Source organism: Stegodyphus dumicola, chromosome 10, assembly GCF_044657685.1.
Source record: "Stegodyphus dumicola isolate Sdum_Otavi_A_Nest chromosome 10, ASM4465768v1".
NCBI lineage: Eukaryota > Metazoa > Arthropoda > Arachnida > Araneae > Eresidae > Stegodyphus > Stegodyphus dumicola.
In genome coordinates, this window is record NC_140777.1 from 22,732,742 (window position 1) to 22,750,370 (window position 17,629).

Genomic DNA, 17,629 nt, shown 5'->3' on the forward strand with positions numbered 1-17,629 from the left:
ATGCAGAACTACCAATATTTCAAAACTTTAGCCATTCCACCATTTAAATTTACATCAGGAAATGTTACTAATGATAAAACTTTAAATAATTGCTCATATACTTATCTCAATATACAATATGAAGAATGTAAAATGAATTAAATTATTTACAGGTTTGGATGTTGTATTTATCAAAGAATGAAAACATTCTATAATGCTCATATATGACAATACTAATTAATACTTAGTATTGTCATATATTTTTAATTATATCCAAAGAATACATTTTTTTTCTATGGGATATCTATCAATGTTCTGAGGCAATATCAATACTGCATGGCACACTTAGGTAAAGACTAAATTCAGTTTGGGCAATTCCTAGAATTAGAATTTGTGCCTTCTAGATTGATTTTTATTCCTGAATTATGTCTGATTCTTAATCCTATAATTGCTGAATGACATCTGGCAAGGAAAACTCACAAGCCTGTGGATTTTCTGTCACTGAATTTTCTTTGAAACTTCAATCTTACCTTCAGTTTTAGTATGGGCAGAGACCTGTTGCAGTTACAGGATTTCTTCAATTAACAAATGATGTCAGATATTACCTTACTTCATAGGCTGTTTTAGAAAGCTAATCGTTATTATTTATTTCCTTTATTGAAATGTGTTTGATAGAGATTCGAAAATTAACATATGTAGATTGAGGGAATGTATGTTGCATCAATTTTCTTATGTATTAATTTTACTTCTTTGTATGAAGTAAAGAAAGTACTGTAATCACAAAAAATGTCAGATATCATTCTTCAACAGAAATATCCATGTCGACCAATCCAACAATAAAATAATCCATCATTTAGGTAGCAGGCTATCTCACTATGTCAATAAAATGCCACCCAGATGGGAAAATGGTTAATGATGCTGACTGCTGTAACAAAGGATCCAGTTTCAAATCCTAGGAAAGGCATGAATGTTTGTAATCCTTTTGAGTGCACCTGCACAGCAAAGGTGCAATCAAAATACATGGTGAGCTGAAATCTTATCAAGAGGTTGGTGTTGGAGACCCTCGGACTGCAACCTAGGATGCCGTCCCTCCGAACTCCATCCAGGACAGAAACTTAGCTGTTAGCAACTGCATAATTGTATGCACAGGTGCCAGCTCTGCTTCAACCTGTACCTGTGTCAATAAGATGTTGCAATTCTGAAAGAAGGATAGATGATTGTAAGCATATAGTGCTTTGTGTGGTAAGGGGAAACTCAACACATGCAGAAAGGATAAATCTTCTCAAGAAATTGGTGGTAGGAATGGAAGACGCATTCACTGTGGAGCTCAGCAATTAGCAAGATCCCCGCAATACCTAATATGCCTACTTGGATGCAAAGTGCCGGTCTTGCTTCAACCTGTGTTAATAAGGTACTGCATCATCTTACTCGAATATGAATTTTCAGTCATCTTTTATTTGAGGAAATAGCCACAGTTAAGATAAATAATAAAATAAACTTTTCCACCTCAAATTGCTGTAGAAGCCATCAAAATAATAAATTATTAGTCTGAACAGTTGATTTAATAAGATTAAGAGTTATAGTCTTATGTGATAAAAATACTGTATATATATATTTTTGTTATGATAAGAGTTAATCATTTTGTGTATGTATTTATGCATGTGTAACTATTTATTTATGATACGAGTTATGCATTTTGTGTATGTATTTATGCATGTGTAACTATTTATTTATGATAGGAGTTATGCATTTTGTGTATATTTTGTGTATTTATATGATAAGAGATATGTATTTTGCAAATATATTTAGTTATAATATATATAGTATGTATTTCTATGATAAGAATTATGTATTTAGTGTATAAAATACAATTTTTCACCTCAAGTTGCTGTGCAAAGCCATCAAAATACATTACTAGTCCCGGCAGTTGATTTAGTAAGATTAAAAACTATAGTTTATGTGATAAAAGTATTCTATACATTTTTTATTAATACTACACATTAAGCTTTTGTGATAACAGTTATGTATACATTATCGCAGTAAATGAAGAAATCAAGACAAGTATCTCATGTACATTTCATACATTCAGTTTTTTCCACTTAATTAAATTTATATTATTTTAATCAGATTTATATTATTTGTCTGAGTTTCTGAAAATACTGTGAACCTAGAGAAAATCGTACAGTATATTTATTGAAGTGCTTATATGAAACTAAACAGTTCAAAGGTTCAATTTTAGAATAATTTATTAATACAGTACAAAGTCTGTAATCCAGACGTCCATTATCTAGAATGATTTATCATCCGGACCTCAAAGCCACAAAATTGTTTTTTTGGTATGCTTTACGCATACGCGTTTAATGTTATGCATGCGCATTTAATGTTTACGCATGCGTGTTTAGCACAAAAAAAGAAGCAAGTTAAACAACTTACATTAAAAGAAATGTTTAATAAAGTAAACAAATAAATATTAAGCTCTTTTTTTTTTGTAAATTTTGATGCCTTTAGATTATAATTGCTCTTTATTTCATAAATTACGGTTTCATATTTTTAATTGTACAATTTCTGCATGCCATCTTACCAGATTTAGATTGATGAACAATAATCCGGAAAAACCCTTATTCCGGAATCACCGAAGCCCCGACGAGTCCGAATTTGTACTGTATTTCTTAAATGATTAAAATATCTTACAGATGATAATATATACAATAATATAATTAGATACTAATTATCATGATGAATGAAAACTGGCAAAGCGTTCTGAAGATAAACGGTGTTCAGACTTATCCTTTACCAACCACGGGTTAAACCAGCATCAATAAAAAGAAATTGGAAGGAAATACATAAATTTATCATAGAGCAGCAGTTAACAATTTTAAAATCTTGAATATAATGAGGGAGTTATTTATAAAAAATATATTATTAAAATAATATTAAATATATTTATAAAAACTTTATTTATAATTTAACGAAGAACGATGTACTTATTGCTCCCACGTAAAAGCACTGTCATTTTGAATGATACATTTTCAGATAATCTTGAAACACCACTGGAAGATTTCCTAGATAGTCTGTTTTCAAATTCCATATTTATTTCATTTAGATGATAGTAGCCGGTTTATTATAATTTCTAGCTTTGCAAATGCAAAAATATGATTTACTTGCACGTAATTTCTCATATCAATATCATCCATCATATCACAGATTTTGTTTGGTAACGTAATACGAAAATGGCGGGAAAATGCCACTCTTTTGGTGCAATCTATGGCGAAATTTTGTACAGGGGCAAAGCAAGGATCGAGTCTGTATTTAATGAGACCACTGTTAATGGTGTATTGCTTTTCAAATTGTTGTCACAAAAATGTTAGTCCTGCATTATATTTGAAGAAATTAAATAATACAGAATCTGCATAAATATATGTATGTTTCTCGCATTGTGATAAAACAATGGTACCTAGAGCAATCCAATTTTGAATGGCGTAATCCTACTGCGAATATGGGCATCTGAAAGACCAAATTTGAAATTTGGAATTTGTTTTATTATCGATTTCATATTTTGTAAAATATTAACAAATTTTTTATTAACAAACTCATCTATTTAAAAGTGAGCAATGGCAACACTCTGCAGGGGGGAACCCTTTTTATCTCGAGCGCACGGAATTGTGTTATCAGAAATTCTAAAGATATGCTCATTTTCAAATTACTTTGGGACATTGCTATCAAACTAAATTTAATGGTTTAAGTGCGAAGAACGTGATAGTTAATAAATACAGGTAACACACAAAACGTTAAAAAAAAAGACCCCTTTGGACGTTATTTAAAATCTGAAACCTTTCAGTTTTTTGTTGTTGTCGTTGTTTGTTGAAATTCCAACTTTACAAGGTAGCAAGCCAGAAAGGGTTAATGAAATTCAAGGAAATAAGTTTAAATGAACTGCATCAAAAAATGTGTATAATTTAATAGGCTATACAAGGAATTCATGTGGTGACCATATCACATATTTCATTTTTGATTTTGGTATGTTTTGCCCCCTATTTCTTGAGGCTTGCCACTGTGCTTCTGTTTTTCATGTGGTTTATTCTAAATTGAATATGAGATGGGTTTTAAACATATTTAATTTATTCATATATACATCTCTTCATCAAGAAAACAACTGAACATTTCCAAGAGAACATCACTGATTCAATGTTTATTATTGCCACATATTTTATTTTACTTCGCATTATTACTGCTACTTGTTGCTGCTGTCAGCGCAACAGATTTAGGTTTTGAACATTCTTTTCCTTTTCTTATACACACCATCTATCCGAAAATTATGAGACAGATATTCTAGGGTTCCAAGACAAATATAATCATAACTACGATAAAACTGGTAACACAATTGTAGGGTGACTTGGATTGGTTCTGGAAGAGTATGCAGCCAGTTTTTCTGGAACAATGGAAGGAAAGGGATTTCTTCTTGCTACACGACAATGCACCAGACCACACAGCTGGAGTTGTGAAGCATTTTCTAGAGAAAAAATATGTGCCAGTTCTTGATTACTTTCCATATTCACTAGATTTGGCACCTGAGGAATTTTTTTATTCCCGAAAATCAAACTTCACATGAAGGATCAATACTATCACAACGTAACTAACATTCAAGTCACAGTGACATACAAGTTGAATGACATCTTAAACAGCGACATTTTTTATGGTTTCATATGGTTGTATAAACATTCTGTGCCTCGTATTCAAGTGGGGAAAAGACTATGTAGGACACCTGAAGTATTAAGACCTTCATTTTATGCTAGATTTTACTAAATCCCATCTCCGAACTTTTTGGACAAGTGGTGTATATTTTAAAGATAAGCTATTCATATTAAGATTGCCATTCCTATATCTAGTTAGATTTTGCACCAACATTTACTTTTGCTGGAGTAACACCACCAATTATTTTGTGACCTCATTTTTCAAAAACTTGTTCTAACTAAATTAATTTTAATTTTTAAATATATATGTTATAATGTTAGTCGCTTGTTTTATTCGTTTTCATTTAGGCTTAAAGGTTAATTCACTCTTAGTGATAGCTTTCCACTATTTATCATGTAGATGCTAATTATTTATAAATATAATTTCAGTCACATTCAGTCAGTCTTGGAAAGTTTTTAAAACACTCTTGGAAATTATTCTATCTTACACTTCTTGCATTAATTCTGGATGATTTTAATAGTTTAACCCTTTCTGAATGGGTGTTCGACATATGCATTCCCTAGAAACATCTCTCACAACCAGGCATCCCACCCATGCATCACAGGAGAATGAACTTAAGGGATGGGTGATGCATATATTCATTTTAAACTGAACGACTTTTTTTAAAGATCACTAGATGGCATCCTATGTTCATTACTTTCAAACTGAATATAGTGTTAGGATCCAACCTTCAGTTTGATCACACTCTGCCTAACTTTGGTGTCAGCTGGGGAGGAGGTAAAGCATATTGCAAACAAACAGAGATTGGCTATAACTTGCCACATGGGGGTATAAATATTCGCATTTCTGATAACCCTTCAAATATTTTTTTGAGGGGGGGCTACTATGTAGGATCTTTAAGGATTACTGTGTGGGGTTCTGTTATGCTTTGATTTGCTTTTATCATTTGTATTTTGCGTACTTCCCCTTTTTATTTTGGAAAGCCGTGATTTTACTATGGGAAACAAGGAAGGATATACTTGCACGGTTAATGAGCCAATTAGTCACATGCATGAGAGTCATGATTCATTTTCTAAAGATAAAGAGTTAAAGAGAGAGATTTCTAGTGATTTTGTAACACATTTTGTCAGAGACTGAGCTCAGTAAGTGTCTGCCTTTCACTTCCCATAAAAGATTCTGTTACTTCTTGTAATTATTATTCTTCTATGTTTTTTATTAATTTTAAAATTTATTAATGTATTTTGTCAATTAAAACTTTGGAATGATTTCAATAGCACTTCCAAAAATTATTTCTCAAAGTAAGCAATTTTTTAACATATTTTCATGTAAAATAACGGGAAAAGATTATAAAATTCATTTAACGTATATATGATAGCTTCATAATCTAAAATGGTACCAAAAAGGTGTTAGCACCTTTCATGTGTGTGCTTTTTTTCCAAAGTTAGGGACACTCCCAACCACATTTAATTTTCAATATTCATTTCCAGAAATTTTTCTTAGGAATTTTGAAGCTTAGAAAAGCTACTTTTTTAAGGCAGAACTGCAGATGTGAGTGGCATCCATGTTTGTCTGATAAGATCTTTTGCTTTTCTTAAGTTTACCATATCTTGGACAGGGTTTGCCAATGCTCAGCATTGGCAAAAAGATGACCAAAAAGAAATTTTACATGGATTTTTCTAAAAGCAAAATCACAGATGAGAAAATAAAAATTCTAGTATTTTTAAGGTCTTTTCATTTATAAGGGGGACAGCTTAAAAATTCCCTCCCTTTTTTATGTTGGCTCGTCATAACTGTTAAGTACAGTTTAATTTCAACTTTACGCATGCTGTTCAAGAAATAATCTTAGGAGGTTCACATTATTCTCTTCATCAACTGCATATTGATGTGGCAGCTGCTCTTCTGTAATTCTGCAGACAATGTTAGATTACTATGATCAAAATTAACCAGATAATGTTACACCAATCTCTTATGAACATAATATTTTATTTCCCCATCTGTGCAAAGGTTAAATAACTAATGTGAACTACTTTCCAGCAAAAGAATGCCTTTACAATTAAATTGCTTAACTTATCATTCCAGTCTTTCTTGCAACACCTCGGAGTGGGAAAGAGTAAGTAATTTTCCTCTTATATTGTTTTAAATGGGAAATAACAATCATATAATAGAATCTAGCTTAACTGAAATCAGCAGAATTTCTCCAGTCAAATATTAATCGGAACTTTAAAAATTCAGCAGTAAGAAATGCTCACGATAAAAGTGTCTTCTCCAATTATACTATTATCAAAATATTTACTGCTCTGTTACATAATTACTCTTGTCTACACTTACTGAAATATTACTTTCAGTTTGTAACTTTAATTCTCAATATATTTCTTTGGTTTATTATGTCTGTAATAAATGTTAAGATTAAAAATAAATAAATAAATAAAAATCTACTTAATTTGTTTTTTAATTTTCAAAGCATAATAAATTAAATTTGAGCTTGATTTACTATTAAATAATCTTGAAAGTATTTTATCTTTGTCTTGCCCTCTCAATTTTTTTAAATGGGTTGCATTATGTTTGAAATGCAAGAATAAGCCAATTACATGATGAAACATTAAGAAAAAAATACGTATAACTGAATGTCTTCTCAATTTTTCAGATCAAATAATACATACTTGATAATCAACCTGACTAAAGATTTAAAATGTAATGGATTAATTAAACATAGCAAATCTCATTTAGCTTAACCACCTATGAGGACTATCTTTCACAGAAATTTTAAAAGAACTAGCCCATACATCACATTTAGAAAAAAGCACAGCAAGCCCATGCAATTATCCCGTTCAATTGTCAGGAACAGAACCCATTGAAAATTAAATATGGTTTGCAACTTTAGACCTCAACTTGACTAACACCCATTAATGGAAAATTAATAGTTATTGCAGAGAAATAATGAATGTTAACATTATCTAAATAAGTATGGCCATGTGCAAAGTAGTATGAATAATTATCAAACAGTGGCATGAGTTTGCAAGTAATTAAACAAGATAATTAACTTAGGGATAGTCAAACTTTATGACAGCAAGGCCCCATAAAATGCAAATGACCCCCCTACATTTAAACAATTTTGTGACACCAGTCAGAACACCTTCCCTTAGTTATGTACCATAAATTCAGATTTTTTAGGATTTTTATCCTCCTTTGCAATCCTACCATAAATGTCCACAACCCCTATCACTGAATTAACTAATATGCAATCAGTAATATAAACAGTCAACATGGTAGCAACTTAACTTTTCATACACATATCTGCACAAGGAAATTAAGGACTTTTAAGGACCATTAATGAAAAAAATTAAGGACCTATGAGCAAATGGGAACTGAATAAATTCAATTAAAATATTATATCTATGCCTGAATGTGAGTAGAATGCATTATTATTAAACATAATTAACATAATTATTAATATTTTGAGAATAAAATTAATTTTATGAAATTTATCAAGTAGCATTAAATATTTTATACTCATAATAACTGGAGATATCTGAAAGAAGATAAGTGACATTTTAGTTACATTTTACTAACAGTTAGCTTTTTTTTTTTTTAATGTCTCATTTTGTCACATACTTGCTCAGTCTAGGGGTTTAGTAAATAGTAAGTAGATTTTATGTCAAGCAGCATAGGTTAAAATGAGCATTAAAATCATAATCAGCATGGTTCATAACAAAAGACTGGCTGTTGTCACCGCTCCTGCTCACCTATAGAGAGATAGACCTGACCTATTACCTATAGAGAGACCTGCTGATCAGAACAAACCTGAAAGGCCTGATGTAGGCACAGTTAGCAAGTTTTGAAAGTTAGCTGACCTCTGTCTGACACTGTTAGGGTCATAGCTTCGTGTAGAGTTCCAGTGTTGTAACTCAGTTAATATACTTTAAGGTTCTATTAAGCCACTAAAGTATTAGCGGTGATAAGTTGTTTTGCATTAAGTCTCACTAGATGCAAAGAATAAGTTTCACATGAATTTTTATATTTTTGTGTTTTACCTTGTGGCCATGGTAAAGGTTTAATATGTTGAGCCCGGCACTGAATTTGCACTCCTTTCTGTTCAGCCGGCGGCAATATTGCGATCAAGCGGTTCAATATTGCCAACTTAAAATTATTCATAAATTATACAAAAAGGAAGGAAACGCACATTAAGTCCAAAAGTATTGTTCGAAATGTTATGATGACAATTCAAAACTATTTGGATGCAAGATAGCCAAAAATGTTACCAAAATAGTTGTTTCGTATTGTAATATGTGTAAAGCTAAGCCATATTTTTGTTTAGAATGTTTCAAGAAATTACATTAAAACTACATTTGTTCACATTTCATTGAGACTATACTTATTTTTTAACTTTAATGCTGTCGGTCCCGTGGACCGACGCCAGCCAAACGAAAATTCCAACGCTGGTTCCCAGGGACCAGCGCCGGGCTCAGCATGTTAACAAAAGGCAATAACTTGCTTTAATATAGAGAGATAATTTTTAAGAGAATGCATTTAGTTATAATTAAATTAGGTATTAGATAACCTTAGGCATTATGGATTTACATAGCTACTATTAAATTTATTTTTTAATAATATTTGTTAAGAAAAAAACCTATTAATATCACAATCTCATAAAATTTCACAGTTTAAAATACATAGAATTTATGACATTGATTTTTAAACAATATTAGGAAAATTACACATTAAAAGCTACAAAACATAAAACAATTATGTGTCTTTAATTTGAAGGCCTGCCCAGACATTTTGGCTAATTTATATCAATTTCCTTCTCCTTAAGCATGTTTTCCAACAATTAGAAATTTGTCTCAATATGCAAAACAATGTTCTCATTAGTTTCTGCATGTTTCATCTCCTAACTGCCAACCTCTCCACAATGTACTACCTATGAGGGTTTACTTGATCTGATAAAAGCTAAATAGTCTGACCCCCCCCCAACAGACATGAAACAAATTATCACTATGTCTGAAAGTAACTATAAATCAGATAATAAATTTAAATAAAGATTTAAATAAGCTTCTTATTCAAAAAGAACTTGGAACATATAGGCCTGTTCTTATGCTAACAAAATCAATTGCAGTTTGTGGTGATATAATTAAACAGGAAGAGTCAAATTCAAACTAAAAATATGGACTAGTGGTCAAAGACTATACAATTTAATTTCAATTTAATTTAGTTCAGTAACTCTATTGTCATAATAAACTCAAATGTCAACAGCAGTAATGGAAAAACCAATAATTAAAAATTATCAGAGCTGACAGAATTAATGCAGGGAGCAAGTGGAGGTCAGAAACACACTCGTCTTACACTCCAAAAACCTCAGTTTAAAAACTGGCTAAGTGATTTGCATTCTGGTGAGGAAATAGAAATGGGAAATTATAGTAAAGGTTGAAACTGTAAATAACTGGGTACAAAATAATAACTGTACATATCTTTGAAGAATAATTTTCTTTCTCTTTACATATTTAGTTTCTTTTTTCAACACGTTTCCTTTTCACTTTAAATTTTTGGGATTTAATTAAAGACTTCTGTTATTCTAAAAGCCTAAATGCATTTAGAATGTATGGAAAAAGCTGCTAATTTTATTTTAGTAATACGAACATTCAGAAGAAATATGAAATACATATGGTAAAGTCTGGTCACAGAGCTGGTGTGGCATTATTTTTAGAATTTAGGGACACACTGAGCAACAAAATCTAAAAATGGCAAAACTTTTAGAATTTAGAGCAGGCATTCTAAGCCAAATTTAGAAAGGCACCAAGCAGCAGAATTTAGGATCCACAGAGACTGCGTCAGGTGGCAAAATGCCTAGCGCCAGCTCTGTGTATGATGCATTAAGACAGATTAGATGAATCTTTTGAATTGCCAGTTTTCAATTTCTTTATTAATAAAAAATTCCTTTCTATAATGCCTGTCCATATGATAAGATTAGAAGTACTTTTGATATTTTCCATGCTTGTATCTAGTGAAAAGTAGAGAAAATAAAGGGAAGATAAAAATGTTAAGAAAGCGATTCTAGAATCAGAAGTAAAACATTCAACTATTATGTTTTCATTGTTCTTCCAGATGTTCTCCAAAATGTAAGAAACTGCATGTTACTACCATGGAGACTTTTCATTTCATCACTTTTTTCTGGAATCTTTTAGAATCGTGGGTCTATAAATTTACCTTAAAATCTTTTTAAACTTTCCAAGCTTCAATGTCTAAAATCCTAAAGAAAAATTACTCATACCAATTCTGTAACAGCAAAAAGCCAGAAATGGTTTTTAAAATAATTGGAGGAAAAAAGTGTGAAATTAATTTTATAGAGAAAACTGGTGCATTTTTTGAGAATTCTGATCATTCTGAGAAATGGGAAAAATTCTTACCATGAAAAAATTAAAAAGACATTTTTAATTAATTACATAGCTATTTTGCTTTTGCTAAAAACTGTTTTGTAAACTGTGCTTTATAGCATTATTCCTTGCTTATTTTTCAGATTCAAAAAACTGTATAATATGTGGCCAAAATGGAACTTTATAATATGACAAAGAAAAAGAAAAATGCTTTATTTTAATCTTATTTCTTAAATATAATTCCAATATATTGCCATTATTTTAATGAAATTTAACAATGTTAGAATGTTCTAAAAAAATCGTCAAAAAATTCCCAGATCTTGGAATTAAAAATTTTCTATAGAAACCGATCTTAAAATTGCCAAATTTAGAACCATTTAAAAAAAATTCACATCTCCAAAAGCAGAAAGCTGTTTGAAAGCTCTTCATTACAAAAAAATGAAATAATTTTGAAATGCTTATGTTTCACCTCTTGCTCAGAAACTCGAGTAACCCACCATTATTTATATTACAAATAGGAACAAATTATAACTCATGAACCCATTCAAAAAATAGCCATATTTGTCAGTGAATCGCCAAAAATATTCCTGCAAAATGCTAATTCACACCCAAAATGGCAGTCGTAAAAACAGACAGAAATTTCAGATGATTAAAATTAAGGATTTTCTGCCGATTTTGACCAAAATTAAGGACTTTTAAGGACCAAAAATTGATTACGAAAAACTTAAGGACTCTCAAAGACCATACGAACCCTGTAAAAACTAATTCGAAAATATGCTAAAACCTTGACCAAACACTTTTGGTAAAACAGTCAATAATAACTCAAAATATGTTAGATTCCATTAGATCCAGATTAATTTTTCAAATTATCTAGTGGTATTTAGAAACTAATCTAACTTTTATCACTCTTTTTTAATGTATAGAGTTAACATTTTTGCAAATCAGCATTACATTATGGGATGAAAGATTTTATTGGTAAGACAGGAATCAATTTTAAGATCAGTTATACAATCAATTGCCAATCCAATAGGAATACTTGATACTTGCTTATGAAATGCAGAAACTAAGTTACATATGTAAGTAGGGCTACTAGGTGCATTTATTTCCAGTCTGATCTTTTTCCATTGTTCTGAAAATAACTATTTTATCACCAACTATCCATTTATAATTCATATCAAACATTGAAATAATTTTCAAACTTTTATTTTATACAATTATTAAACATTTATTTTATGAAATTTATCAAACATGCAAATGTTCTAGAAATTATATAGCTGCATATAACTCAAGATACTATTTATTCCATAACCTTAGATCTTTCGCAACATGGCGATTTTTGAAAAAAATCTAACCAGTTTGCAGAAATGTGAAAAGAAACCAATATTAATTAAAGTAAAAAACTAAATGACACAGAAATATTGATAATTATTCTGAATACAAAAATATTCAGAAAATGCTGAAATCTACAATTTTAAAATTTGATTCCTAAAGAGCATTGCTACAAATTTTGTACTTAGATAGATAATTTCAGTAGAATTATAAGTAATATTATTGTATTTTTCTGTGTACTGTAACGCAAAACAAATTTTAAGGGAAAGCTATGCCGAAAAAGTAAGAATACACGGGCAAATGCATTTAACATTGAGTAAATGAGTATCTCGATAACTTGGCAAGAAATCACCAAAAGTCACCAAAGTTGAACACATTTTGGTCAGGTCCCTGTATCACCATAATATGTATTGAAATTGAATAAATGTAATTGACCACTTTGTTGTAACCATAATTCCACCCTCATGTTGCTTTCCAGTAACTTCGAGAAGCAGAAAGTACTAGAAATATCTTGGTGGCCGGTTAAAATCTATAAAAGGCCAGAAAGAGAGCATCAGAATTCAGCTGCTTAGTTACTGTTGTTGCGAGTTGTAGTTCTATGTGAACTGAGACAAATCCAAGTTAGCTTTCTCTTTACATGTGCTTTGCATTGCATTATGTTTAACATTTTTAGTAGTTTGAAGTATAATTACTGACTATACAGCGTGATACTGTAAACACTTGTACAAATATTTCTGTGGACAACTCCAGAGTTCTGAAATATTTTTTATAAAAATTAATTTTTATTAACCTATTATTGGACTTGTGAATTCTATCTATTACAAACCTGTATGCAGGCAACAGTATAATCATGGCAAAGAATGGAATGGCTTTATTTCAAAATAGAAAGGTATACGTTGTAAAATGATGCAAGGTGAATTAACTTGAACTCATATCACACATGATGAAAAATTATGAAACCATTCAAGTAATCAGCCTACTCCATTAGGTTGTGAAACTCATAATCAAGTGTTTTATTGAGTGTAACAATGATTTAAAACACGAGGAAAATATGTTAGTAAAAGCGACAAAATTATGGAGCCTGTTTTTAAAAGTACAAAACCCATTAAAAATGTGAAAGAGATTTCAACAGTTATACAAATTAAATATTATAATGAAAAGAAATAGGAAGGGTAAAAAGCAATTGTTTCAAGTCTGATCCCCCTTCCACTATTCTCAAAATAATTATTTTGTCACTAGCTATCCATTTATAATTCATATTAAACATTTATTTATTATTTTAAATATAAGTATTATAATAGAAGATGAACCGATTTGAATATTAAAAAAAAAGGAAAGAAAGAAGAAGTGGCTAATTATATACTTTTTTCTAAATTTTCATGAATAAAAGTTAATAAAAACTAATTCTAAATTCACACAAAATGTTCTTCATGTTAGTCGTTCTCAGAAACTGAGTTTACTGAGAATTATTACAAATACAGGTTTCTACCCTTTTGTTATTAATAAAGCTTTGGAAAAATTTAAAAAGTTCTTTTTATCATTGACAATACATTTTTACTAAACAAAGCCATAATAATCATATTTTCATCCCATTTTATCTTTCATAATTAAAAAAATAGTCTAGATTCATACAAGTTCAACTTTCAGATTGCTTTATTTTCCATTAATAAAATGCATACCTCAGTCTTCATTAAAGATCCTGCATGCACTAATGTACACTAATCTAACAGATGAATGGCACTAACTATGTTCTATTGTGAATCTAAATGCCACATCTAAATTTCTATAAGTGGTGGTTCATTTATGATTCTATGATCAAAATAATCTAGTTTTAAAAAAATTTATTAAAATACTAAATTAATTAATCTAATCTAAATCTAGTCTAATTTTTACATCTCGTCAGCAGCATTCAAGCTGCAGCAAACAAATCGAAAAGTCAAGTTCTCACTGTTGCCATTCCGAGGCAGAGAAAAGTTTCTAATCAAACCGGAACAGATCCAATAACAGATTTGAAAATTCTTCAGGAATTTTTAACACTATATTATTTAAGATACATTAATCAAAGAAGTTTGAGTTTCTCAACAAGGTATACTATTCAGGCTAGAGAAAAAATTGCAAATCATTTACTACTAATTACCATTGTTATCTCAGCCAATTTTATACATTTTTCCCATTCAGTAGGTAAAAATATTAACTAGGTAAATTAGATGTCAAAACGTCAACCAAAGTCTATTAATTTTAAGTTACAATTTCAAATTTGAACCCATCCATGCTTATAATATAATCCTTGTGTCACATTTGTTTCATCCTTTTCCCTTTTTTTAGCTCAATATAAGATTATATATATATACATAGTTTGATGACTGAAAATTTTGCTTTTTCAAAAAAGAGACATCTGTTAGACTTTCTTGATATGCATAAAGTACATGTAATGACAATTTAATGATGAACTTGAACTAACTTTAAAATGTATAATATTACAAAAGGGGTATATTTACTTTCCACAGAGTGGTATAGCAGCAAGTGGAGCTGAAGTAATAATGCAAAGAAGGCGCCAATCACGTAATGCAAAGGCAATCCAAGGACAAATAGCAGAAAATACAATATACCCCATGGACCAAATAATAATCACAAAGGTTCGTTTTTTCACACCTATATATTCAAGACCTAATAAAAAATTATATCCATGTGAAATTAGATTAGATATATACATATAAGACATTACATAATTACATTGTTAAATGAAATTATTTCAATGATCATGATATTTTAAAAATTAACGTGAGGTAGCATTTTACAAAATATACTTTTATCTTGATGACACAAAATGAGTTACAATACTTAGAAATCATCAGTTTAGCTGCATATTATGAGCAGACTCAACAGTATGAATAAAAAATCTAAAGAATAAGAATTTATACCTTCATTTTACTTTAAAATCAAAAATCCAGCTTAAAATATAAAGGAAAGAAATTAATAAATGTTACAAAATAATGTCATAAAAATGCATTAAAAAAGATTGTTAAAACTGAAGATAAGAAGGAACATAATAATAAAATTATACATACTTTATCAAAAGGCTTCAATTATTTCATCCCCAATATTATGGAATATTTTTATTTTTCATCATTTAAAAATGCACAAAAGCTTGGCCTGTTTTAAATTTAATAATAATTTCTCAGCTTTACAGCATAAGTTATATAAGTTCTGTGTGATCATAATCCTGTTTCAGACTAAGAATATTGCACAAATACCTTTATTTTGCATTAAATAGCTGAAGTATTTTTATTTCTCAAATTTAATGTGTAATTGCATCAATAAATATAATATGCAAAACTCCCAAAAGCAAAATTTTTACAAATTCAAAAACAATTAATGAGAAAAGGAAAGCATTAATAAATACCTAAGAATAATGAATAATATTTATTAAATATTTTTAGTATTTCTCATTTCCTAAATGCTAACTTATTTCATTCATTAAACCCAATGAAGTTAATCTAAAACTAATTCTTATAATCTAAATTTTTACACCAGTTGTACAGATTTTAGGTATCCAAAAAATATTTTTAATTAAATTTAATAATTTAACATGTAAAATATACATGGTAGAAAAAATACTATGCATAGAAAAAAGATTAAAAAGTTACAAGTAGATTCTGTAAAAATATAAGGTATCATAGTCATATGAAAAAGAAAAGTAACAATTTCTTTCATTCATAATAATTACAATGCTAAGAGGATTATGGCAAAAATATCACAAATTAAATTATTTACAAATAATACGAAAATGTACAAAATTAAGAGAATTTTAAAATTACATCTATTTTTACAAAAAGTATCAAACCAAAAGGTCTAATTATTCTGCCTAAAGGTTATGCAAGAATTAACCTTTAACTACTGTGAGCGGTCTCTCAGACTGCTTCCGCTAAAAACAAAATAAGATATTGTTTTACTTTTCTTATTTGAATAAATGTTATTTAATTTCACATATTTAACTTTTTCATGATGATATAAAGCAAATTTTATACTTAAATCAGTTCATTAGAATAAAATTTATACTATGATAACAATTCCTTCGCTTACGTATCTGGATGGAAGAAGTAAATTTTAAAATTCAACATTTTTATTTTACATTAAAATTTGTGATAAGAATGCTTTAATAAGAATATAGAAAATTAATTTTTATTTTAAAAATTATAATTCGAGCTACATTTTATACATACTTTTCTACTGCATTGTAGACACACTGGTTCTTTGCATTCTATACATTTGTAAGCTGTTTTTTTTTTTTTTTTTTTTTTTTTTGACTCGGTGGACAAATATAGCACGTTCCTTTTTTATCTAATTTATTGTCTTCCATCGCAATGTTTCCTTCATCATGATTTATTCCGAAAACTCTTCTTATTGTAAGTTTGAGTTCTTTAGGTAAAAATGATGAAGTTATCCTCCGTTTTACATGAGACTGCACCAAATGAATTGCTAATGAAATCTTTTCGTTTCATCTTCGGAGCCAATGGATAAGATTGAAATAATATGAATGCATTTATTGCACATATATCCAAGTTTCTGAAGAATATTGCCGTAGGCCAACGTCGAGTTCTACGAGCAGTTGTATAGATTGAACGAAGAATAATATTGTGACTTCGAGTTCGAACACCCTTGTTGGACACTTGAATAGACTATTTGAATTCATTTTTTCCAATAAAAAAATCTCTTGCAGAAGCAGAACATGGATTTTCATTTTCATCGGCATATATTTCTGAATTTGTGTCGTGGTCGCTCTCAATAATTTCATCATGGGAACTTTCATCAGAGAACTCTAAATTAGACCAATTTCAAACTATTTATTAAAATTGGTCTTGGGTAAGATATATAGAATGTTTCCTGCATGCATTTGAAGCAATTCCAAGAATATTTATAAAAAGTGAAATATGTAATAACAACGAAAAGTGAACTTTATCGGCCGAAATTTGAATCGTATCTGCTGTGATCGGTCCCACAGACCGCTGCGTGGGGGAACTTTTAAAAAAGTAAAAGAAGAAATAGAGCTAGCTAAATGCAACTTGGCATGTGACCTTGGACAACTGTTTTAGGAAGGTACTAAAAATGGCAATACCCATTAATTATTCTAAGAGGTGGAAGCATTTAATGGAAAATGTTGCGCGGTCTGACAGACCGCTCACAGCAGTTAAAGGTTAAACAAATATTCAAAGTTGAATATGTTAACATACATATGCATGTCTGTGCAGCTGTGATTGTAG

The 17,629-nt window shown here is 29.8% G+C and overlaps 1 protein-coding gene across 3 annotated transcripts in view; it reads right to left on the bottom strand.

The window, feature by feature from the left end:
- The window catches only part of LOC118189211 (carcinine transporter-like), an 89,776-nt gene that overhangs the window by 36,313 nt on the left and 35,834 nt on the right, over positions 1 to 17,629 (bottom strand). For all 3 annotated transcript variants that reach the window (XR_015043371.1, XM_085824778.1, XM_035359785.2), the window contains exon 5: positions 14,867 to 15,035. Coding sequence is in view for 2 of the 3 variants with exons in the window: in XM_085824778.1 (XP_085680904.1) it covers positions 14,867 to 15,035 (169 nt within the window). In the remaining variant the exon portion in view is untranslated. The remainder of the gene's footprint in view (positions 1 to 14,866; positions 15,036 to 17,629) is intronic.